Raw genomic sequence first — 25,994 nt, forward strand, 5'->3', positions numbered from 1 at the left:
CTATTTATAGTTTTATTACTATTTATTATTTATGGTGCAATTGTAACGAAAACCAATTTCCCCCGGGATCAATAAAGTATGACTATGATTATATCAGAATGGGAATGGGACGTGGAATTAAAATGTGTGGCCACTGGGAGATCCTGCTGTCTCTGGCGGACAGAGCGTAGGTGTTCAGCGGAACGGTCTCTCAGTCTGCGTTGGGTCTCACCAATATATATATAAGTATTTTTATTTAATTTTATTTAATTATTTTTAACTTGGTCTATGGATACATCCCCAGAGTTTACTCCCCAAAGCTAATGTTGTTCAATATAATTCCTTGGTGTTACTTTCCTTCATCTCTCAGGCCCAAAACATTCCCACATTGCTTACTATCTTTACATAAATTGCCCACCACTTAAAAGTCTTGCACCATTATCTCCTAATGCCCCTTTCTCAAATCTTTGGTCTAATTAGATTGATAAAGGAAACAGGTGCACATTCAAAACTCAACAAAACCTTAATCCCTTCCTTCCTTCTTCTATTTAAACCATGTCTTCATCACCGGACTGAAAGCCACTGCAACTCAATCGGCCGCTTATTTTTTTCCGGTTTCCCAGAAACCTGTCATTCGCCTTCCTCTGTACAACTCCTAACCAGCCAATACCGCCACCCATTCGCTCCCTCCGCCGCTTCCTGCCACCTCGGTCTGAGAGAAAGCTGCAACCAGCAGGCTCCGTCCTTCGCTCCCACGCCCGCTCACCCCGCCCCTCCGCGGGAAACGGCAACCGCGGCGGGAAGCGAACGATCGCCGCGCGCGCACACGGAGAGAAACGAACGATCGCCGCGCGTACGCGCACGCACGGAGAGAAACGAACGATCGCCGCGCGTGCGTGCGCACGCACGCCGCACCGCGCGAGGCCACGTCAGCAGCGAGCGCTTACGGCGGCGTGCAGCCGAGCCTCTCTGGCGATTTCAACAGAAGCGAGCGTTATTTTATTACATAAAAAAACAAAAGTAGTGTTTCTGGTTGATTGGAGCGCTGTGCGGAGGATGTCCGCGGCACACTCATGTTAAAAGGTGTACTTGTATGTAATTGACGTTATCCGACGAGTATCTTCTTGAAAAAAATATTGGCAGCCCAGCCTTACGAGCAGTTCACTGTTGAAGTAGAGCCAGTTTCGACGTGTTGGATGAAGGGAGAGAAGGGCAACATGAAAACCCTCGTTCCGAATGGCGGAAGCTACTGTGCCTGACGTCTCTGTGCAGCAGAATCGGCCGAAGGCGTGGATACGCTCACCAGCAAGGGAACTCACATTGAATAAATAAAGCTATACATACACAGCTATGCACCCAGTGTGTATTGATTTTTGTAAAATTGTGAATGCTTAATGCGTCAGGAAATCGGATGTGTGTCTGCATGTGACCCTCCATTGATAAAGGAAGAAGATTTCTAGGGTAAAGGATCATTCTCCTATGCTGAATTTATTTAGGGGACGGAAAAAGGGTCGCCCGATCAAACAGTCCTATACATTATTGTTAATTTTTCTACAGCAAACAGTAGATGCAGTTTAACCGATAACTCTCGAGAGTTTAGGTAAAAGGACCTATAACAAAAAATACTTGTGGAGCATAGTTCGGCGAGATTTCACACAGCCGATTTATGGTTTGGCAGTTTTGAATGGTAACTACTGTAGAGGAGAGCTGCACAAAGCCAAATAAACAAACAAACAATAACAACTTGTGATCGTGTTTATACCGCCTACTTCGACTGCGCTGAGTTGGGAAATACGGGTTGTTCCTCGCCTGGTTTCTATCGACAATACAACTTGTTTAGCTCCTGGACACCTTTTCCCTGTCGAAGAAATTTTATTTTACCGGGATATGTATAAAGACTGATACCACTGACCTTACGACTAGTTGAGGAAGATTTTGGCAATAGTTTTATCTCGTGACTTTTCATTTAAATAAGGGGACGTGTTTGAAAAACAATTTGGGATTTCCGCTCTGTTCTGCCACTCGATGCATGCGAGAGGAAAACGTTTAATTCTGTTTTGTCTAATGGTACAACTCTTTACGTTTTCAGAACGAACTTTTAACGGTTTTTTTTGGAAACCTTTAAAATATTGAGCAGATTCCAAGCGCAATTTTGCTTTTAAATCTGAAAAAAAATTTGGTAGAAATGAAACTCAGTAGGCAATTCACTATATTTGGAAGTGCCATCTTCTGCGTGGTGATCTTTTCCTTGTACTTAATGCTCGACCATGTTCAGTTCGATCACCCCAGGAACCCAAAGAAAGGAATGACATTCCCCAAGGTAAGTGTTGTTAAATCTCTAGCGAGACTTCCTATCGAATGCTTTCACTATGATCTAAGACTGCGGCAGGCCGCGGCATACACTCACCCTTTACGATGACTTTAATTGATCTCGCATAAGATAGCTCACGAGTAGAAATTAAAACTACTTTCTTTTACCTAATGCCAATGGCTCCCAGTTTTAAGCATTTTGTGAGGTTCAGCCTCCCAACAATTTTAAGACGAGATTTTCACAAGCCCCAAAAGAATCTTCGCCGTACTTTTATTATTGATGGTTGAAGAATCAAAATCCCCCAAAACATTTGTTTTGTGGCACTTGTAAAATTACATTGAAAACTTTGTGAGTTCCTCCCAGCATTTTGTGCATGTTGCTTGCGATATAAACTTGTTTATTATATATTCCTAATTAAATACCCGGTTGTAACTGTACGGCAAGAACATGAATATCACTAGTAAAAGTAAAACTCTTTCTAACATTAACTTTCCGGAAGGGCCCATAGATAGCAACAGGAATGGCTCAAAGTGTCCTTGGAGTGTTTCTTCTGTCTAGGCTTTGCTTTTATTCAAATATACCTTTATAAATTTTGTAAAGGTGTAAATGCACGATATTTAATTAGTATTTTATATAAAAACGTCATTTTGCTAGCATGACCGTTTAACCTTTACATTTCTTGAAATCTATGCTTTTTTTAAAAAGTAGATTTGAACTTTTTTTTAGTATATATGGGTGGGAGGGTCTTAAACGGTAAACTTTCCCCCTATGGGACATTTGCAAGTGGCTGCACCAAATTTCAGGGTATTCATCAGTACAGTCTTTGATGTTGGAGGATATCAGTTTGCAGCCTTTGGTTATTGATGCTATCTTCACTGGATGACTAGTGGGTTTCAGGCAGACAAAAATCTTGGTAATCTTTCACCAAGTTTAGATCCTTCTGCTGGAGGTGATATTTATATCACTATGTGTTTGTATTTACAAGCCCCAAGTCCAGTGTTATGTATCTGTTAGGGATGAAGACCATTCATATTTTTTGAGACCACCTTTATTTGGAGAAAAAGACACAGAGGAGGAGCAAATACAAAGTTGAAAGGCAGTACCAAATTTTCCAGTTGAGTGAAGGAAATGGATGAGTGTCATATCTCCAGTGCAGGCCAGTGTGTAGTGGCACTGAGCAATAATTACAGAACTGGTAGAGTGACTGTTTCTCAGCAACTGCCAAAAAATCTCCTGATGGCTGTTAGAAATTTCTAGTGATGCGGAATTTTGACAAAAGACTTTGATCCTTAGCATGGGCAGCCAACAAAAAGGTCAGCTGAAACTGTTCCATTTTCCTGCAAGGCTTTTAGGACATTTTGATCTCCGATCTCGGATCATTTATGCAATTATCTACCCAAACATGTTCTTCTGGGTTCAGACTGAAAGTTGTGCAAAAGATGGTGCTGAATTGTGGCGACTTATTGCAAGCTACAAAATTCCAATTTTAAAGCAGTGTTCTGTGACAGTATAACCAGGTCTTTTTTTGTAACTCAAGGAACAAAAGGAATTTCAGCTAGTGCTCTCTTTTGCTGTTTCCATTACCAAGATCTGTGCACAGTTGGAGACAGCACACTTAAAGGTAGTCATCAAGAATAGGGTTATGTTGGGTGTATTTGTCCCCCTTTTCTCTGCAGATTTGTAGGACACAAGTGCAAGAGACATTCTGTTCTATATTCTTTTACGAGACCAAATTAGTGTTGTGTCATTTAAACTTAATTGTAAGTACATTTGTTAGTTGCTCAAACTGCACCGAAAAATTCAAAGTAAAAAGTATTATACATACATGTTACCACATGCAACCTGAGATTCCGTTTTCCTGTGAGGATACTCAGCAATCTATAGAACAGTAACTGTAAACAGGATCAATGAACAACAAACTGTGCAAATGCAAATATAAATATATAGCAATAAATAACAAGAGCATGAAATGAGTCCTTAATGTGAGATCATTGGTTGTGGTAACACCAGAAATAGAATCAGTGTAGTTATCCTCTTTTCTTCAAGAGCCTGATGATTGAGGGGTTGTAACTGCTCTTGAACCTGATGGTGTGAGTCCTGAGGCACCTGTACCTTCTGCCTGATGGCAGCATTGAGAAAAAGGCATGATCTTATTTTAAAAATCGAAGGCTGTAGGCTCCTGACCAGTGCTGAAAATCTTTGATATAAGAACTTATTGGAACTTGTAGGTAATTAACGATTGTAAAAAAGACAGGCTGTTGGGTCTGATTTTGTTTTCAAACCAACAGTGAGGCTGATGGCTCATCATCATTTAGACAAAATAACACAGAAAAGTAGTAGATACACAGCTAATTTACAGTACCAAATTTACCATTTAAGCTTTCCCACTCCTCCTCTAGCTTTGCGAAAATAAGTACTTGTGTGTTTGTGGGGGAGAGGGATGGGAGAGCAGAGATTTTTTTGTTCCCTGAAGTAGCAATCAAAAAGCATGTAGGCTGATCTGAAGTTAGGTGCTTTGTGTTTAAAAAGGTAAGGTCTATTAAATTAATTTAGAGATGTAATTTCAAAATTTGCCATTGCAGCTGGAGGATTTAAACTCAACCATTTTACTAAGTTTCAAATGAAATACCACTATCAATAATGGTGATGATAAAACTACTCAATAGTCATTAAGAAAAAAATGCATCTGGTTTATTAATTTACTTCAAGGAAGAAAAATTGCTATCCTTGCCTGTCTGTATATAAGTCTAGACCCACAAATGTGTTTGTCTCTGAACTGCCTTCTCAAATGTGGCCCTGTTGAAATGGAATAGACAATAAATTCCGGCCTTGTGATCATCAGTAAATGCTGGTCTAATCAAATTTATGACAGAGTAAATTTATCATACAGTCATGCAGCATGGGATCAAGCTTTGCAGCCCAGTGCCAGCCCTGTTTTCTCGTGTCAACTTTCCCACTCTCTCCAAAGGCTCAAGGGTTCATTTATTATCAAAGTATACAGCCCTGAAATTCTTCTCCCATAGCCATGAATCAAGAAAGTAAAGAAAGGCAGCATGATCGTCAACCACCAAATCTCCCCTCCCCACACTAAAAAATGAACAAGAGTGGAACAGGCACATGGTCCGCCAAATCCCCCTCCCCCGCACAAAAAAATGAGAAAGCTGGGATGAAAAACACAGAACATAAGAAACTATAAGACTGTAAAAGAAGTCCATAGTCCAAGTCATATTCAAATGCAGAAAACCTGGGTAACATTCTCCAGGCACAGCAGCAGGTTCTTCCCTCTCCAACAGCAGAACGATCCCACCAGTGATCGAAAGGCAGTCTCCCCTGTCCGGCAGCAGAGCGATCCCACCAGTGATCAAAAGGCAGTCTCCCCTTTCCGATAGCAGAGTGATCCCACCAGTGATCAAAGGGCAGTCTCCCTGCTCCGGCAGCAGAGCGATCCCACCGGCGATCAAATGACAGGTAGCCAATGCTCACATTCCGCATTTGCCTCGATGTTTCAAACTCCCTTGTCACTTTAATTGGTGAACAAAGGAAGCTTTAATTGATGAAATGGAGTCAATCATCGGCTCAAGCCTCATTCCCCCAGTCTTCTCGCCACAGTGTCTCCAGTAGCCTTTGATTCTCTTATTGATTATAAGTCTGTCTTAGTTTTGAATATGCCTGAAGTTTCAGTCGCCACAGCTTTCTGGGGCAAGGATATCCAAAGACCAACAATTCATCAAGAGAAGACATTCTTTCTCATCCCATTATATATGGGCGGTCTTATATTCTGAGAGTAAGCACTTCCAGTATTGATTTATTTATTGTGATATAGCACAGAATAGGCCCTTCAAGCTGCATTGCCCAGCAACCCTTTGTTTAACCCTAGCCTAATCATGGGACAATTTACAATGACCAATTAATCTACCAACCATTATGTCTTTAGACTGCGGGAGGAAACGGGAGCACCCAGAGAGAACGTATAAACTCCTTAAATTCATGATTTAAGTAATATGTTTTAAAAATGTTTGCTGCTAAAATGGGCCATTCCACATCTTCCTCCATTATACTACATTTCCAAGATCTTTGCCAACTCACTAGACCGGTCTACATAATCCTCATGTAATCTCCTGATGTCCTCTGCACATCTTACTTTTTACCTCGGTAAGTTTAGCAACCATATCTTCACTGCCTTAATCCAACTCATTTAAACAAACTATAAAAGAGCTTCTAGCACTGGTCCTCATAATTACACTGCTCGTTGCAAACTGCCAACTAGGAAAACGCGGTAATGTCTGTTTGCTGTTAGCCCTTTTAGCGTGATTAGCTTTTGAATTTTAAGAGTCTAGTATTACAACTGGGGAGTTGTCAGGGTCCATAGTTATTGTGGTATCCACTCCTTAAGCTATTTCTAGACACCATGTGGCTGAAGAATAGGTTCTGTAATAAAGAGGAACTTGGACGGAAGTTGAAATAGTTTATGTACTCAGCTGTCTGAAGATGATTTGTTTCTTCTAATATGTTGAATGTGTTTTCTGGATTTATCACTGAGGATGTGGATGTTTATTGAGCTGCCTAATCTGTTTAATGGTTGAATGCTATTACAACCAGATCCCACAGGACCTCTTTGATTTCAGTTTGTTGTGGAATTGCTTTGTAAGCTGCTTTTGTTGCTTAGTATAGAGGCAGTTCATTATGTAGTTTCATCAAGTTGGCATCCAATTTTGGTATGTTTGGTGCTGATCGGGGCATCTTGATTAACCTGTGATTTTGAGTCAAGTTTGATTCCCTAGATTAATAACAATCAGAGGCAAGAATATAAAAAATAGGACCATAAAGTTACAGATTTAGGTTGAACAACACACATAAAATGCTGGTGGAACGCAGCAGGCCAGGCAGCATCTATAGGAAGAAGTACAGTCGACGTTTCGGGCCGGGACCCTCATCAGGACTAACTGAAAGAAGAGATAGTAAGAGATTTGAAAGTGGGAGGGGGAGAGGGAGATCCAAAATGATAGGAGAAGACAGGAGGGGGAGGGATGAAGCTAAGAGCTGGAAAGTTGATTGGCAAAAGGGATACAGAGCTGGAGAAGGATCATGGGACGGGAGGGCTCGGGAGAAAGAAAGGGGGAGGGGAGCACCAGAGGAAGATGGAGAGCAGGCAAGGAGTTATTGTGAGAGGGACAGAGAGAGAAAAGAGAGAGAGGAAAATAAATAAATAAATAAGGGATGGGGTAAGAAGGGGAGGAGGGGCATTAACGGAAGTTAGAGAAATCAATGCTCATGCCATCAGGTTGAAGGCTACCCAGATAAGGTGTTGTTCCTCCAACGTGAGCGTGGCTTCATCTTGACAGTAGAGGAGCCCATGGATTGACATATCAGAATGGGAATGGGACGTGGAATTAAAATGTGTAGCCACTAGGAGATCCTGCTTTCTCTGGCGGACAGAGCGTAGGTGTTCAGTGAAACTGTCTCCCAGTCTGCGTCGGGTCTCACCAATATATAGAAGGCTGCACCGGCAGCACCAGATGCAGTATATCACTCCAGCTGACTCACAGGTGAAGTGTTGCCTCGCCTGGAAGGACTGTTTGGGGCCCTGAATGGTGGTGAGGGAGGAAGTGTAAGGGCAGGTGTAGCACTTGTTCCACTTACAAGGATAAGTGCTGGGAGGGAGATCAGTGGGAAGGGATGGGGGGGACGAATGGACAAGGGAGTCGAGTAGGGAGCGATCCCTGCGGAAAGCAGAAAGGGAGGGGAGGGAAAGATGTGCTAGGTGGTGGGATCCCATTAGAGGTGGTGGAAGTTACGGAGAATTATATGTTGGACCCGGAGGCTGGTGGGGTGGTAGGTGAGGACAAGGGGAACCCTATCCCTAGTGGGGTGGCGGGAGAATGGGATGAGAGCAGATGTGCGTGAAATGGGAGAGATGCGTTTCAGAGCAGAGTTGATGGTTGAGGAGGGGAAGCCCCTTCCTTTAAAAAAGGAAGACATCTCCTTCGTCCTGGAATGAGAAGCTTCATCCTGAGAGCAGATGCGGTGGAGAAGGAGGAATTGTGAGAAGGGGGATGGCATTTTTGCAAGAGACAGGGTGGGAAGAGGAATAGTCCAGGTAGCTGTGTGAAGCGGTAGCTGTGAGAATAGTCCAGGAAGAGGAATAGTCCAGGTTGTGTATGTTGCTTGAATTTCCAGCATCTGCAGATTTCCTTATGTTTGAGATTTAGGTCGAATACAGTTTACTTACAGATGCTACCCTGTGCCTTATGAATGTCTAGTTTTGGATTGCTTAGTTCCGTTAACATGGCATGGGTTTGAGACAACATGACGGACAATATCTTTTGTGTTGACAGACAGTATTGACATGGTCTGTGCAGTGGGTATTTCTGTATTTTCAATCAAAACAAATCAAGTGCTCAAGATGAGGTCAAGATGTTTCTCTCCCTTTTGTTGGTAATTTTTGCCATTGAACACAGGTCCAGTTTAGTAAAACAGCCTTTCAGGATTCAGGATATTTAGTTGTTAACTGTATAACTGAACCAAGTCTTTCTGATGATATATTCTGTGCCTTGCCTCTTCACTAAGAAACCTAAGAAAGTTAGTTGGAATTGTTTACCTTTAACAATCCATGTTAGTTTTTACAGATTAATCCATACTTATCCCAGTGACTGCTAATTGTGTTCTTGATTATAGTTTCTAAAACTTGGCCCACCAGTGAGGATAAATTGATTGACCTTTTTGAAAAAGAGTAATATTTCCAATCTTTTAGTTCCTGGGTACCATCACTGAATATTCATATGCTTGGGATATGGCTAGGAACTCTGAATTTCCTCCCTTCTCTCATCAAATTATAATGTGTCTGTTCTGGACCAGGTGATAATATCTATTTTCTGTCAGTCTTTTTTATGTCTCCTCCAACAATTTTTAGTGCATTTAGAGCGTCCTCCATATCTTGCTGTGCAACATCTTCTTCCTTGAAACAGAAAGATATAAAGTACTAATGTAGGACACTGGCCGAGGTATTTGCTTCCCTGAGTGGATTACCATTTTGTGGCCTAACCTAATTATAATTTTAAACAAGGCTGACAGTCTATGAGTGTTTTGTTTGCTTATGTTTAAGAGGAATTGAGAGCCAGTGAATGTTGTTATAATGTTTTTTCATCTGAAGAAGAACCTGAACACGTTCACACAATGATCTAATTGGGTTGAGAGATGTGAGGGCTTGATTGTCAGACGATGACAAAAAAAATTAATAGTTAAAATTATTTTATGAAACTGTGAATGTATAAAGACATAAAATAATTTGAATCAAGAGAAGTGATTTTCATTTCTGGTTGAAATTGAAAAGTGGAGAGCTTGATATCGGAATTTTAAAAAAAAGGCCAAATATACTGAGAATTTTAAGCTAGTTATGCAGCATTTATGGCGGAAGAAACTGATGGAATGTTTTAGCTCATCCTAATGACAATTTTCTTTTCGAAATGTCAATGATTAATTTTGTTTCCTATGCCATAGATATTGTCTTACTGGTTGGTTGCAATGCAGCAAGACCCATGTGTAATAGGCTAGCACTGAGGTAAAAAATATTTGAAATCTTTTTGGAGAATAGAAACGGGTTAAGGATCAGTTACAAGTAATAAGTCAGCTGCTTTTTCTGGTTATAATTACACAATATTAATAGGAGAGAATACTAAGGTAACAATTAATCTAATATTCAAATTAAAAAATTGTCCCATCTTCAAAGCCAAGAACATTAACACCGTACAGGAGATTGGCAGAAATTTATCGATGTTCATGAAACAATAGGCAGAATGTAAAATAAGGGATTATTAAGAAATGAGGAAACAAAGAGAGAAATAAAATACTTTGTGTTGCTCTGAGTTGTTTCAAGTGATACTGTCTACTGTTACATTGTGAGGAATGTACTTATTGACAACATTTATTTGTTGCAGGGACAGCTTTCAATTTTACATGAAAAAATTGACCACCTAGAACAGCTGTTAGCTGAAAACAATGAAATAATTTCAAATATCAGAGATTCGGTAATTAACTTGAGTAAATCTGTGAAAGATGGTCCAGTGGGCATTGAAGCCTCAAATTCAAGTCAAAGATTAGCCTCTGAATTCCTTGGAGTATCCGTTGTTATTCCCATTGAACCAGAAGATTGCCAGTTCGCCTCAAAGGTTTACACAGAAGCATCAAACATACAAGTAAGTAACATGCTGCTTGACTGAACCTGGAATGAAATATTTCAGGTACTTCAGAGCCAAATATGTATCTGCCTTGACTGACTGCAAATGAATTAAGTTTGTGCTAAACCTAGCAAGCTGATTAGATAAAGGAAAAACATTCAAGGATTTTATTAATGCTGGGATTTCATCATTTTAATGTTTCTCTTTAAAGGAAAGCCTCTACAGGAAAAATGTGTAGGAGATGCAAACATAAATAAAATCAAGTAGCAATTGAGGGTAAAGTTTGCTGCAGCTTTAGAATGGTTTTACTGCTCAATACATTAACTTACAATTAAATGGCTTCAGAGCTTTTAGATAATGGCAACTTCAAAGAGAAGTGGAGAAGAATTTTGTACGCTGATTAAAGAAAATAATTTGAGGAATCTAAAACATGTGTCCATAGCTATACTATGCTTACCACACCTACTAACTTACTGTTTTGATAAGAAAACCTTATTCATTACAAAGTTTCTTCATTGTGACTCATTTGTGTCCTTGTAAGCTTTAAAGCCAAAATAACTTAAATATTTTTTTCTCTTGATTTGTAGAAATGTACAACTTATCAACCATGCTGAATGTAGTTTTACTCCATTTTAAAAACTAATCTTTGTAGTGGATGACCAGCTGAATATAGTCACTCCAGTAACTATAGCCATCTTCCTTTGTGCATGTAGACTCCAAGCATTTGCCTAATTGTCCACCAACATTCCTCAGTAGTTCTGGTTCGTTCAAGAATGCCACTTTCTCAAGATTATATAAGAAAGAGCAATAAATGCTGGCCTTGCAATGATGACCATTCCCCAAAAATTAATAAGAAAAAAAAAACTAGCAAGTTATCTCATTGTTCCAAGCTTGTCAGGCAATTTCTGATTAAAAGTGGAACTGATGGCCTTGAATTTTTATACATTCTTCTCATTTTGTTGTTAATTATATATTGTTCATGCGCTACTGTTTTGTTGGGAAAATAGCAGATTGATTCTTAAAAAACTGTGCTTAAAAAAAGATAATGTTTCAAACAAACACCAAATATCTGGAAACATGAGATAAGGTAGCATCTGTGGAAAAGAGAGCAGAGTTAACTTGCCCAGTTCTGCTGAAGGTCTCTTACAAGAAACATTAACTCCATTTCTCATTCTACACTTGTTGCCTGACCTGCTGAGTGTTGCCGCAATTTTATTCTTGTTTCAGATTCCCAGCATGTGCAGTTTCTTGATTTATAAAACAGAAATTTATTCTGCCTTCTCCACTTTCTCCATTTTATCTTTGTATGTGTAGCAAATGAAAAATACTGTGGCCTCTCCAATGTGTGTGTTTACATTTTGAAGAGTAGTGCATATATTCTTTAGTATTTCTGACAGCTGTAATTATTCTGATATAATTTGTGGATTTTTGTTTTACAAGATCTACTTTGTAAAGTTAAATTGTTTTTATATCGTGAGTCCTGAGGATTGTAGAGTAACTTGGCTTTTGCTAATCAGCATCTAATTATTTCTGATCTCTCATAGATGCTGGATATCTATAAAATTCTACCTTTTGACAACCCAGATGGTGGAGTTTGGAAACAGGGCTTTGACATTACATACAATGAGCATGAGTGGGATGATGAGCCATTACAGATCTTTGTTGTGCCCCATTCGCACAATGATCCTGGTGAGGAACAGGCATTTTACTGGACATGCACTTGCAAAGCTATTGAATGCTTTCTAGAGTGTTCATTTCACAAAGTTAATTATCATTTATTTATATTTTAAATCATGTTAAATGTTCAGGACCAAATGCTGGAGGCAAGCATGATATTTGCCGGTGCTATATTTTTTCTTCAGACCACAGTGGTGTTGTGGAACAATTGTTTCTTAATAAATAATGACAATTTTGTCATTACTTGTGGAAGAATAATTTTTATGCAACCTTATCTGAGAAGTGTAAATGTCAAGGTGCATAATTAGAATGATTTTAGAACAAGATGACCTAGCATAGATGCTATTGGAATTCTTCAATCATTTAAATAAAGTAATGATTTCCAGTAGATTTTCAGAATATGCCCACTAATATGAGGACGATAGGGAAAGTTCATTGTGTTTGCATAAATGATAAACTGTTTGATTAGCAATTAATTTAGCTTTAGAATGTTAAGGTGTGGATGGGCCCTCAACTAGTGGGTTGCATTGTTTTGGATAGTATTGAACTGCTCGTGTATACAAGTTCAAATTTATTGTCATCTGACTGTACATATGCAGTATTCAACCAAGTGAAACAATGTCCCTCTGGACCATGTTGCACCCACAAAACATCTATCATACACAACACATAAAACAAAATATTCACAAATAAGTTAATAAAATATAATAAGATTGCTGTCCTTCAGGGATATCAGGAACTGCTGTGTACTTCGCTTCACAGAAACATGGCTATCACCCGTCATTTTGGGCGAGGTGCTGCAGCTTGATTGCTTTACCATTCTCTAGAAAGGCAGGACAGCTCAGTCTTCTAAAGACAGAGAGAGTGGAGTACGCTCATTTTTGTGCACGTATGTGGCAGTTCTATTTCAGTCCTGCTCACCCGACCTGGAACATCTAGCGGTCATATGTTGTCTTTTTTATCTGCTGAGGGAGTTTTCTGCCATCATCGTGATAATGGTGTACATTTCACCTCAGGCCAGTGTTCAGGCAGGTACTGGAAGAGCTGAGCACCATGATCAGCAGGCACGAAACTGCGCATCCTGATGCTTTCCCAATAATTGCAGGGAATTTCAACCGGGTCAGCTTGAAGAAATCTCTGAACAACTACCACCAACATATCACCTGTGGAACTAGAGGAGTCAACACACTTGACCACTATTACACCACCATCAAGATTGCTTTCATGCCGTTCCACACCCACACTTCTAAAGGTCTGATCACCTGGTTATACTTTTAATCCCAACGTGAAGGCAGAGATTAAAGACCACAGCACCAGTGGTGAGGACCAAGAAGGAGGCAGAGGAGCACTTGCAGGACGGCTTTGAGTTGGTGAACTGGATAACATTCAGGAATTCATTTTCGAATCTGAATGAATGCACCACAGTTGTTATTGACTTCATCAAGACCTGTGCCTTTGAGAACATACCAGACATACCCAAAGTCATGGATGAACCAGAAGATTCATTGTCTGCTGAAGACTGCATATGTGGCATCCAAAACCAGTGATCCAGAACTATACAAGAAGTCAGGTACAATGTATGGAAGGCTATTTTAAGAGAAAAAAATAATTCCAATTGAGATTAGAGACAGAAATGGATGCACGTAGGTTCTGGCAAGGTTTGGAGGCCATTAATTCCTACAAAACAAAACCTAATACAGGTTTCCCCCGCTATCCAAACGTAGAGCGTTCCTATGAAATGGTTCATAAGCTGGAATGTCGTAAAGTGAATAAGCAATTACCATTTATTAATATGGGAAAAATTTTTGAGCGTTTCCAGACCCAACAAGTAACCTACAAAATCATGCCAAATAACACATAAAACCTAAAATAACAGTAACATATAGTAAAAGCAGGAATGATATGATAAATACACAGCCTATATAAAGTAGAAACACTTTTCTGCAGCACTGTCTCACGCAGCGAAAATCTCGTGGAAGCGCTCTAGGCAGAAACACTCTCTCCAGTAACCTTTAAGCTATGAAGCTGCCAAATCATACCAAATAACACATAAAAATACACAGCCTATATAAAGTAGAAATAATGTATGTACAATGTAGTATCACTTACCGGAATCGGGAAGACTCCAATAAATTGCAGTTTTGTCACAGTTAAACACTTGCTTATACGAATAACCACCTGACACAATCAGCAATCGCCTCTGATCTGGGCTGACATTTACGTGCCAGGTGGCACCTAATTAATTAGCTTGTTTATTTCGGCTTTTTTCTTAAAGATGTGGTGGGTGCGTTCTGACTACCGCTGCACCACTGCATTCTGTGCGGCAATGTATTGGTCTGCGACCCGGAGGTTGGGGACCACTGCTTAAACTATGAAGCTGCCCTCACCTCAGAAACTGATCAAACCACCCATGACTACCTTTAAATTCCACTTTCGCAACACTTTCATCACCATCGTCCAGTGCTTTCTGTTTCAGCTTATTAAAAAGACTGACTGATTTCTCCTTAAGTACAAGAAAACTTAACGGAACACCACGCTTTGTACACCCATCAATCCACTCAAGCAATAGACTTTCCATTTTATCCATTATTGGATGCCGACTAAGAGAGACCACTTTGCTACGAACAGAACCAACAGTAACATCGGCAGCTTTCAAAATTCTTTCTCTCTGCGTATAAATAGTGCGAATGGTGGACACAGGCAAGTTCAACGCGCGGACAATGTCCTTACTTCGTTCACCACGATCAAAACGCTTAATTATGTCTAGTTTTATGCTATGTATAACACTCTTACGAGCTCTTTTAGGCTTTTCCAATACCCTAGAACTCATCTTGCTAACAGATGCACAAAATAAATCGAGATAAAGCACGTGTTTAAGCAATGCCGGTTGGAGTGCACTTCTGGGGGAGGAGCTTGGCTGTTCAGGCGTGCGCTGCCATTTTTCATAACAGTGAAAACATATTCTGTTAGCGAAAACAGGTAACTAATGTAGGTGTTTCGTAACAGCGAGGCATCATAAAGCGGAAGTTGAGAAAACAGGGGCCACCTGTATCATGAATGGCTGTGATGTTTCACTCCTAGATGAGCTCAACAATATTTTATGCATGATTTGAATATGAGAATAGAACTACACCTGTGCTAAACCCTGCAGCATCTGGTGACCCTGTGATCTCTATCTCAGAAGTCAGTTTCAAAACATTTTTCGAGAGAACCCCAACAAGGCATCAAGCCTCGATGGTGTACCTGGTAGAGCTCTGAAAATCTGTGCCAACCAACTCGTGGGAATGTACAAGAACATCTTCGAACTCTCATTGCTGCGTTCAGAGGTTCCCACCTGCTTCAAAAGGGCGACAATCATAGCAGTACCCAAAAGGAGCAGGATGAGCTGCCTTTACAAAAATCATCCAGCGCCGCTCATCTACTATGATGAAGCGATTTGCTGCAATTTCCCTATCACAACAATAGCTCTACAGCAGCTGCAATCTCACTGACTCGCCACTCGACCTTGGATCACCTGGACAATAGGATGACCTTCATCAGGCTGCTGTTTGTTGATTACTGCTCAGTGTTCAACACAATCATACCCTCAGTTCTAATCAACAGGTTCCTAAACCTGGGCCTCTGTACCTTCCTCTGCAACTGGACCCTTGAATGCCGCACCAGGAGACCACAGGCTGTGCAGATCGGAAATAACATCTCCTTGCTGATAATAAATACTGGTGCAACTCAAGGATACATGCTTAGCCCACTGCTCTACTCTCTATACATCCACAACCGTGTGGTTAGGCATAGCTCAAGCGCCATCTATAAATTTGCCAATGACACAACTATTGTTGGCAGAATTTCAGATGGTGTCGAGGAGACGTACAGAAGTGAGGTGGATCAGTTGGTTCAGTGGCGTCACTACAGCCACCTTGCACTCAACATCAGTAAGACCAAGGAATTGTGGACTTCAGGAAGGAGATGTTGAGCCAACACACACCAGTCAGTCCTCATTGAAAAAACAGAAGTGGAAATGGTGAGCAGTTTCTAATTCTTGGGTGTCAACAACACTGAAGATCTATCCTGGGTCCAATTTATTGATGCAATTACAAAGAAGGCATGACAGCAGCTATATTTCATTAGGAGTTTGAGGAGATTTAGTATGTCACCAAACACACTTGTAAATTTCTTCAGACGTGCTGCGCAGAGCATTCTAACTGGCTGCATCACTGTCTGGTATGGAGGGGCCACTGCACAGGATCGGAAACAGCTGCAGAAAGTTGAAAACTCAGCCAGCTCTGCCATGGGCACTAGCCTCCCCAGCATCCAGGACAGCTTTAAAAGACGACACCTCAGAAAGGCATCTATCCTTAAGGACCCTCGTCACACCTAGGACATACCCTCTTCTCATTGCTACCATCAAGGAGGAAGTACAGAAGCCTGAAAACACACACTCAATAATTCTAAATTTGGCATCAGATTCTAAGTTCAAGAGAATACAGACACTAGCCTGCTTAATTTCTCCCCATAGAACAAATATGCCATTTCAGTAATCAATGTGGTGAATGCTTGTGTCATTCCCAACATGGCCCCCTTTGTGCAGGAATCAGGTTTCCCTACCTAATGTTGCAAATGCAGTCCTAGAAGGGTTTCTATAATTTGAGAAAATGTCCCTGCTCTTGTACTCAAAACTTAGTGGAATAAAGGCCAACACATTGTTTGTCTTTCTAGCCTTTTGTTGTATCTGTGTTATCTTTCAATTATTCATTTAGAAAGAAATCATCTGAGCATGTAAAGTTCCCTTTGTCCTCACCTCCTCCTTGCCTTATTCAACAGATCGTCCTCCATTAATTACTGCCACCTTCAACATGATGCATCCATCAGACAAATCTCCTACTTACTTCCCCTTTCAGCATTCTAAAGGGACTGTTCCCTGACTGACTTTTATACTCTTGAATTATGACTGATGCTCACTCCCCTTTTCACGTTATCATCTCATGTAGCTGCAGGAAATGCAAACTCTTTACGTTTATCTCTTCCTTTTCAAACACTCAAAACACTCCTTTCAGGGGAAAAAGAAACACACCAGTTAATTTCTCAAACACGAGGAAATCTGCAGATGCTGGAATTTCAAGCAACACACATAAAAGTTGCTGGTGAACACAGCAGGCCAGGCAGCACTCTAAGAAGAGGTACAGTTGGCGTTTCGGGCCGAGACCTTTCGTCAGGACTAACTGAAAGAAGAGCAAGTAAGAGATTTGAGAGGGGGAGGGGGAGATCCGAAATGATAGGAGAAGACAGGAGGGGGCGGGATGGAGCCAAGAGCTGGACAGTTGATTCACAAAAGGGATATGAGAGGATCATGGGACCGGAGGCCTAGGGAGAAAGAAAAGGGGGAAGGGGGGAAAAACCCAGAGGATGGGCAAGGGGTATAGTGAGAGGGACAGAAGGAGAAAAAGGAGAGAAAGAAAAAGAATGTGTGTATATAAATAAATAAATAACGGATAGGGTACGGGGGGAGGTGGGGCATTAACGGAAGTTTGAGAAGTCAATGTTCATACCATCAGGTTGGAGGCTACCCAGACGGAATATAAGGTGTTGTTCCTCCACCAGTTAATTTTATACCTTCCAATTTGGCACACCGGGAGTGCGAAAAGGATCACGAATGATTCCTGGGTTTGTACATTTGTTCAATGAAAAGAAATTAAGTAGTGTTACAATATAGTCTTCTCTGCAGTGAATAAATTAAACGTGGATTGGATGAACAATTTGAAGGACATCTCTGATCAGTCTGCTAATGAAAAACTTACTTCCAGCAGCATCATAAGTACATGCCCGTGTGAGTGTGGCCCAGATGGTGTGTGATGTTTGAGGTGCTATGGCCAAAACAGAGAAGATTGTTAATTTAAAAGGCAAGAGTGTAAGGTAGCTGTGTCCAAGAATTGCTTAAATTGCCTTCTGTGTGTTTGCCATTATGGTAGCAAATGGGGTTTAGGTACACTGGATGATTGTGATATGCCCTGGTAGTTGAGCAATGTAGAAATTCAAGTACAGTGTACTTCTCACCCATCTGGCATCCATGGTGAATGAATAAGCCAGTTCTCTGAGTATTGCTTAAAAAAATTGTACATCATACACTCATATAAAATGCATAAATCTTTCAGCTTACAACTGCACTGCTGTTATAATTAAATGTTAGAAACAAAACACTTCCTTTTGTTTAAAGATATATAAAATAATAAATTTTATGTAGGTATGCTTACTTTTAAGCATATTCTTGGACATATTTGCAGATTGCAAGAGATTTCCAAATGCATAAATATTGTACAAATGACAGCATGCTGTATTTGCTTCTGGGACAAAATCTTAACTATAGATATCTCAAGTATATTTCTGCATCAGGGTAGTGAGTGTGAGATGGGTGCACTAATCATGAGTGATAGGAAACTCATTACCTTGAAGAGTTGAAAGGAACTACCTTATTATCTCTTGGTCCTCAATCAGTTTGATTAATTAAAAGTCTCTTAACTGACAGATCTGACTATCTTGTGTATGGACAGTCATGGGCTTTTCCAAGCCATGAAATATCTGTATTAGGTGGGTGTTTGATGTGTAGCTATTTATAGGAGCATTTTCAAATCAGCCACTACTCTCAGGTTTGGAGCAGTATCCTCTTACAATGTACGAAAATTACAGTGAACTGTCAGGACAGGAAAAAATGCCATTGGCTGCAGTCTACCATCACTGCAGGACTTCCAGGACAAAGAAGCGGGCAGGAAAACCATTGCAGACACCATCCAGTATACTAACTTTTCCTAAAGCTACCTTCTGGAAAGCACCATAGGGCTATTAAAACTTCACACCATTTTAAAAGTTTCTTATCTCCGGCAGTTAATCTGATCAACCATTCTTGTTAGTCCCTCCCCCCACCGACTTCCTTCTGTTTATTACTGCATTACACTGTAAAAACCTTCGACCACTTTTTATAATGTTTACATTGTAAATACATGCTTGTATTTATGCATATGTTATTCCATACTCGTGCTTCTAACTTTACTTTTATATCATTCTTTATTCTTCATAATTGCTGAATGTTGTTTTTTGTTGCATGTTGCACCAACACACCGCAGTAAATTCCTGATGCATGTAAATATATATGGTGAATAAAGTTGATCCTTGATCTTTAAATAGTGTTCTTCCTCTTCAGAGTACATTTGTACCTGCTCCGCCAGCTCACTCACTGCTTCAAATGAAAGCAGGAACTCAGTGTGGTTGTATAGGAACAGTGGTGGAGGTTACTTGATGGAAATTCATTAAGTTGCAATTTTTACATTTTTAATCTCCCAATTATGCATTCATCAACCTCCATCTATCCTAGAGGGTAGACTTAAGTTAAGTTCCTCACCCTTTTAGGTCTTTCAAAAGTACGTACCTACTTTAGGAGACTAAGATATGCAGTAAAATAAGATTATATTTAACTTGGATTAAAATAACTTGCTTTTGATGTAGTGCAAAAAACAGTGTTTCATATGCAATAAGGCATGGAAGACTAACTAATGTGAATCTATCAGTGTGGGTTAACAACTGCAAAAAAATAAAAGTACATGGATATGATAGGGTAACTTGAGACTCCTGGATACGTGCATGGAGCTTAGAAAAATAGAGGGCTATGGGTAACCCTAGGTAATTTCTAAACTAAGTACATGTTCAGCACAGCATTGTGGGCCGAAGGGTCTGTATTGTGCTGTAGGTTTTCTATGTTTCTATAAATGCTTGGAAGGGTATTGAGTAGAATTTAATAACATTTTTATCTATTTGCATTCTTAAAATTATTTCTAGGTTGGCTGAAGACATTTGATGACTACTACAGAGATCAGACTCAGCATATCCTGAACAACATGGTGATTAAACTACAAGAAGATGCTCGTAGGAAATTTATTTGGTCTGAGATTTCATACTTCTCAAAATGGTGGAACAATATTGATGGGCAGAAGAAAGATGCTGTTAAAAGGTTTGGAGCTGTCAAAAAATGTTCTGCAGTATAATATGATGGTACACTTTTAAGAATTTTTCTATTACTGATAAAACCTTGCAATCCCCAGATTTAATCTTGGCCTAAATTTGGGATAATTTACACAAACTACCAACTAGTCTGTCTTTGGACTCTCCTTTTTCTCCCTCTGTCCCTCTGAATATACCCCTTGCCCATCCTCTGGGTCCCCCCCCCACCTCCTTGTCTTTCTTCCCGGACCTTCTGTCTCATGATCCTCTCGTATCCCTTTTGCCTATCACCTGTCTAGCTCTTGGCTCCATCCCTCCCCCTCCTGTCTTCTCCTATCATTTTGGATCTCCCCCTCCCCCTCCAACTTTCAAATCCCTTACTCACTCTTCCTTCAGTTAGTCCTGACGAAGGGTCTCGGCCTGAAACGTCGACTGCATCTCTTCCTAGAGATGCTGCCTGGCCTGCTGCGTTCACCAGCAACTTTTATGTGTGTGGCAGGAATTGAACTCAGGTTGCCCGTACTGTGAAGTGTTATGATAATCACTACACTACCATACCGCCCTGATATCTATTCATATGCTTCACTGCCATAGATATTGTCATATTTCTTGACTGGAAATACATTTATTTAGGCAAGTGAATATTTCATCTCACCTCGCATCAAAACTGAAAGATTTTAATCATAAATCTATAATAAACATACATTGTTTTAAATGGAATTAAGATTACAATGGTAGATCTACTAGTGGGGCATAATAATATCCATCCAAGGTTCTTTTTGATGAGGCAAGTTCTGTGTTAGCCTGATATTATATTGTCTAGGACCTTGACATTTTCATGATCTCTCTCTGTATTGCTGGTTCAAATGTCCATATGCCTGCAGGTCCTAGCTACAAAAATGCCAATTGCCTTTGGTTGCAAAGGTATGTTGCACTAATATAGTGGTGATGTGGTGCCTGAATACTTTAGTTAGTTTATGATAATCTGTTTTAAATAAATGTATGATTTTGAAATTCTGTAATAACGTGGTTTTTTAGAACCATTTTTTTCCAAATGTTTCCAAATGGCTCAGATCACTGGAATCAAAGAAAAGTCCTTCTAATAGTGTAGTTGCTTTCTGAGTTCTGTGGCCTGGTTACCACTCATGGCCACAGCAATAACACTGGTAGGAGCTTGTTTGGCGTGGACCAAATGGGGCTAGTATAGATGGGAACTTTTATGTCAAAATGGCATTTGGATGGTTTTTGCGTATTGCATGTCCAATTGAAATTTTAAAACTAATATTAAAATAAATCACCTGAGAACATAAATCATTGTTTAAAAATTTAAATGTGAAGTTCACTCTGGGGCAAGACCCACATATTTGTATCTTATACAGCACTCATCTTGGATAGTTAAAGCATTTCTGTATACTGGACAGGAAGTCATAGAATCAAAGTTATGCAGCATGGAAACCATAGCATCCTCCCTGCTAGTCCCAGTTGTCTGCATTTGGCCCAGAATTCTTCAAGCCCTTCCCCTCCTTGCCTTGTAAATATTGCACTTGTACTTGACTTAACCACTTCCTCTAGCAGCTTATTCCAGATTCTTGCTACTCTCAGTGTAAAGAAGTTCCCTGTCAGGTATTTTTTTAATTGCTCCCCTCATATATCTGTGCCCTCTAGGTTTAGATTCCCTAACTTTGGAGAAAAGACTATAACTATCCATTTTATCCATCCCTTTCGTGATTTTATGAACTTCTGTGAAGTATATTGTAGAATAGTCAGACCAGGGAGTCCTGAACAGATGCTGGTGACTTTTTACTGCTGCACCATAGAGAGTATCTTAACAGTTGTACAGCAGCTGATAGGAAAGCACTTCAGCAGGTCGTCTCTAGCACACAGAAGATCATTGGGACACAGCTCCCAGCCCTGGAGGACACCTACAGCTCATGCTGCCTAAGGAAAGTTACAAGTATCTATAAGGACAATACACACCCATGCAATCATATGTTTCAACTTCTTCCATCTGGCAGACGTTATAAGATTTTCTATGCCCACACTTCCAGACTGAAAAATAGCTTTTTCCCCAGAGCTATAATTGCTCTGAACCAATCGTTCAAGCATCATCCATAAATTTGTTATATTGCTACTTTAATACTGGTTTTATGGTTGTCATGCATCTGAGTTGCGCTTTTGTACTGCTGGACATTGCTTGTACTGGCTGGTTACTTGATTTTATTTATTGTTTATTTATTTATTTGTTGTTTTATAGCATTGAGTACGAGAGTTGCAAACTCATTTTCACTGTATTGGTACATGACGAATTGTACTATGCAATGACAATAAAGATATTTCATTTCATTTCATTTCAAGTATATGGTTCCCTGAAAGTGAATTCATGGGTATACAGAATGGGAAGAAACTTTTGGCATGCTGGCCTTCATCATTTAGGTCATTGAGTACAGAAGATGGGATGTCATGTTGTAGTTGTACAAGATGTTGGCGAGGCCACATTTGCAATGTTGTGTTCAGTTTTGGTCACACTGCTAAAGGAAAGATGTTAAGTTGGGAAGCGTTCAGAAAAGATTTACAAGGATGTTGCCAGGACTCCAGGGATTAAATTACCAAGAGCAATTGAACAAGGTAGGACTTTATTCATTGGAGCACAGGAGAGTGAGTGGTGATCTTATAGAGATGTATAAAATTACGAGAGATGTACATAGGGGGAATTCAGAAAGTCTCTTTCCTATGGATTGGGAATCAAGAACTAAAAAGCAGAGATTTAAAGGAGATGAGAGATTTAATGCAAGGCAGAGGGGCAGCTTTTTCACCAAGGTGGTCTATATATGAATTGAGCAGGTAAAGAAACAGCATTTGGAAGTCATTTGGCACAGGTACATGGATGGGAAAGGTTTTGAGCAGGGATTCCCAACCTACTTAACATCTTGGACCCCTACCATTAACCAAGGGGTCTGTGGATTGGAAGGATATGAGCCAAATGTGGGCAAATGGGACTTGCATAGATGGGTATTTTGGTTGATGTGAGCACAAAAGGGCCTCTTTCTGTGCTGTATGACTTGCATTAATAGGACAATTCAATTGAAAGTGTGCAAGCAAAACATTTTACAGTCTTCATCTCACATAATGATCAGCAATGTGATTTGCAGATTTTGGTGTCTGTCCTCTAGTTCTAACAACACAATGATCAGACCATCTCTGGTCTGCCAGAATATTTTGATAATAAAGCCAAATATTGATTATTTAGTAAGTAAAGAAAATGCTGTAGATGTTGAAAATTTGTAGCAGAAGCAGAAAATGTTTGAATGGTGAGCAGGTAAGGCAGTATCTGTAGCGAAAGAAATAGAATCAAGACTGGATCAGTAAGTTTTCGTCATCTATTTTAACTGCACATAAGAATATAAGAACTTAGATTTTAGATTGTTTAGTACACAAGGCAACTTATTATAACTCAGAGTTTGCACTTTGTGGATCATTTATGCTCAGTTAGTGGCCAGCAAGATTGAGAACGTTCATTGAAATTCCAGTTGAATCTTACATCAATTTAAAAAATGTCCTATAAATTCTCCATGTTGGGCATTTCGTGTTTTTATTTAAACGATAAGAAGTCATTTGAGACTGGGGATTTATCAAAACCCTACTGTTCCCTTTCAATAATTTCTGAATGTCCTAAAGAAAAAGGAAAATATTTGCATTTTAAAAACAGGAACAGACTTCACTGTGTAGATTATTTTTTGCTCTAAGATGTGGAAGAACTTAAAGAATATTTGCAGAGATTTTATTTTTAAGTGGCTTCAAAAAAGGATTTAATTTGCAGGTAGTTTAAGTGAGACTATATTATACTCTCCACGTGTTTTTTCAAAATAAAATTGACGATGCCAGAAAAATACTTACCAGGTCAGTGGTTCTAATAAAAGTTCATCAATAAGAAAGTTCTTCCACAGTTGCTACCTATCTGACTGTGTATGTCCAGCATTTTCTGTTTAATTATGAATTCCCCAGCAATTGCAGTACAGGTGTTCCCCGCTTTTCGAATGTTCGCTTTACGAAACCTCACTGTTATGAAAGATCTACATTAGTACCCTGTTTTCGCTTTCAGAAGGTGTTTTCACTGTTACGAAGAAAGGCAGCGCGCGATAAAAAATCAGGGCGCGATAAAAGGCAGAGCACGCCCCAAATAGCCGCTCTCCCCCGGAATCGGAACGGCATTGCTTTAACATGTTGCATTGAGCAGCCGTTGGCAAGATGAGTTCTAAGGTGTCAGAAAAGCCTGAAAGAGTGAGGGTGTTACACTTAGCATAAAACTAGACATAATTAAGCGTTTCGATCGTGGTGAACGAAGCAAGGACAAAGTGAGTTTGGCTTGTGGAAGTTGACGAAGATGATGCTGAAGAGGTTTTGGCATCCCATGACCAAGAACTGATAGATGAAGAGCTGATGCAATTGGAAGAGGAAAGGATAACAATCGAAACCGAATGCAGAAAGTAAAGCAACTGCGTGAGATTTTCGCTGCAATGATAAAGTACGACTTTAATTTTGAAAGGGTACATAGGTTTAGGGGATATTTGCAGGATGGTTTGAGTGCTTACAAACAACTGTATGATAGAAAAATGCGCGAGGCTCAGCAGTCAAGCAAGCCTTCCACATCAGCCACAGCAGATGACAAACCTTGACCTTTGACATGGAGGCAGGCAGTCATAGGAGAAGATGAGCTGCCTGCCCTGATTGACAATGAGATGACACCCCCATGTCCCACCACCCCAACACCCGGGCCCTGGATAGATACTGTACCGATTCGCAAAGAACGCAGCGGTAGCCGGGAGGCACACAGCACATCTTTAAGAAAAAAGCCGAAATAAACATGCTAATTAATTAGGTGCTGTCTAGCATGTAATTGTCGATGCAGAGGCGATGCAATCGGCAATCGCGGGTCGGTGGCCCGGAGGGTGGGGGCCACTGCACCACCCAGCCTGCGACGACTCAGTCTAACACACCATCATCAGTGTGCTCGGCACTGTTTTCCCAATTCCGGTAAGTGATACTACACTGTACATACATTATTTCTACTTTATATAGGCTGTGTATTTTTACGTGTTATTTGGTAGATTTGGCAGCTTCATAGTTTGAAGGTTACTGGAGAGCACGTTTATGCCAGCAGCGCTTGCGTGAGATTTTTGCTACGGAGATCTGTGCAGGCAATCATTGTAGAGAAGCATTTCTACTTTATATAGGCTGTGTATTTATCATATTATTCCTGCTTTTACTATATGTTACTGTTATTTTAGGTTTTATGTGTTATTTGGCATGATTTGGTAGGTTATTTTTGGGTTTACGAACGCTCACGAAATTTTCCCATATAAATGGTAATTGCTTCTTTGCTTTACGACATTTCGGCTTACGAACCGTTTCATAGGAACGCTCTATTTTCGGATGGCGGGGGAAACCTGTATTTTGCTTTTGGATTATATTTTTGTTCAAATTGTTTTTTTCTAAGTACTACTTAATTCTGAATTTTGATTTCTAAACCATAACTATTAAATGAAACTTTTAAAGGAATATTGAAATATAGCATTTTGCTGTCTTGATATGAATTTCTAAAATTTGGTGCTACTTTTCTTTTCTAGGCTTTGTGAACAGGGTCAGTTGGAAATAACAACAGGAGGTTGGGTCATGACTGATGAGGCTAGTACACATTATTTTGCAATGATTGACCAGCTGATTGAAGGACATCAGTGGCTTGAGAAGAACTTGGGTGAGAATTATTCAGAGATTATTCTTACATCTTTTCTTTCAATTACTAACCACCATTTCTGAATATATTAACAATCTATCACGGAATTTTGTAGAAATTAACTATTAATTCCGTGCTT

The 25,994-nt window shown here is 40.0% G+C and overlaps 1 protein-coding gene across 1 annotated transcript in view; it reads left to right on the top strand.

Moving 5' to 3' along the window:
- The first annotated feature begins 663 nt into the window (after window positions 1–663).
- Window positions 664–25,994, top strand: part of man2a1 (mannosidase, alpha, class 2A, member 1) — a 119,787-nt gene continuing 94,456 nt past the window's right edge. Inside the window, exons 1-5 of the mRNA XM_063068639.1 lie at window positions 664–2,299; window positions 10,225–10,482; window positions 12,009–12,153; window positions 19,963–20,134; window positions 25,749–25,876. Of these exons, the coding sequence (XP_062924709.1) occupies window positions 2,165–2,299; window positions 10,225–10,482; window positions 12,009–12,153; window positions 19,963–20,134; window positions 25,749–25,876 (838 nt within the window). The 5' untranslated portion in view covers window positions 664–2,164. The remainder of the gene's footprint in view (window positions 2,300–10,224; window positions 10,483–12,008; window positions 12,154–19,962; window positions 20,135–25,748; window positions 25,877–25,994) is intronic.

Source organism: Mobula hypostoma, chromosome 16 (assembly GCF_963921235.1).
Source record: "Mobula hypostoma chromosome 16, sMobHyp1.1, whole genome shotgun sequence".
In the NCBI taxonomy this organism is placed as follows: domain Eukaryota; kingdom Metazoa; phylum Chordata; class Chondrichthyes; order Myliobatiformes; family Myliobatidae; genus Mobula; species Mobula hypostoma.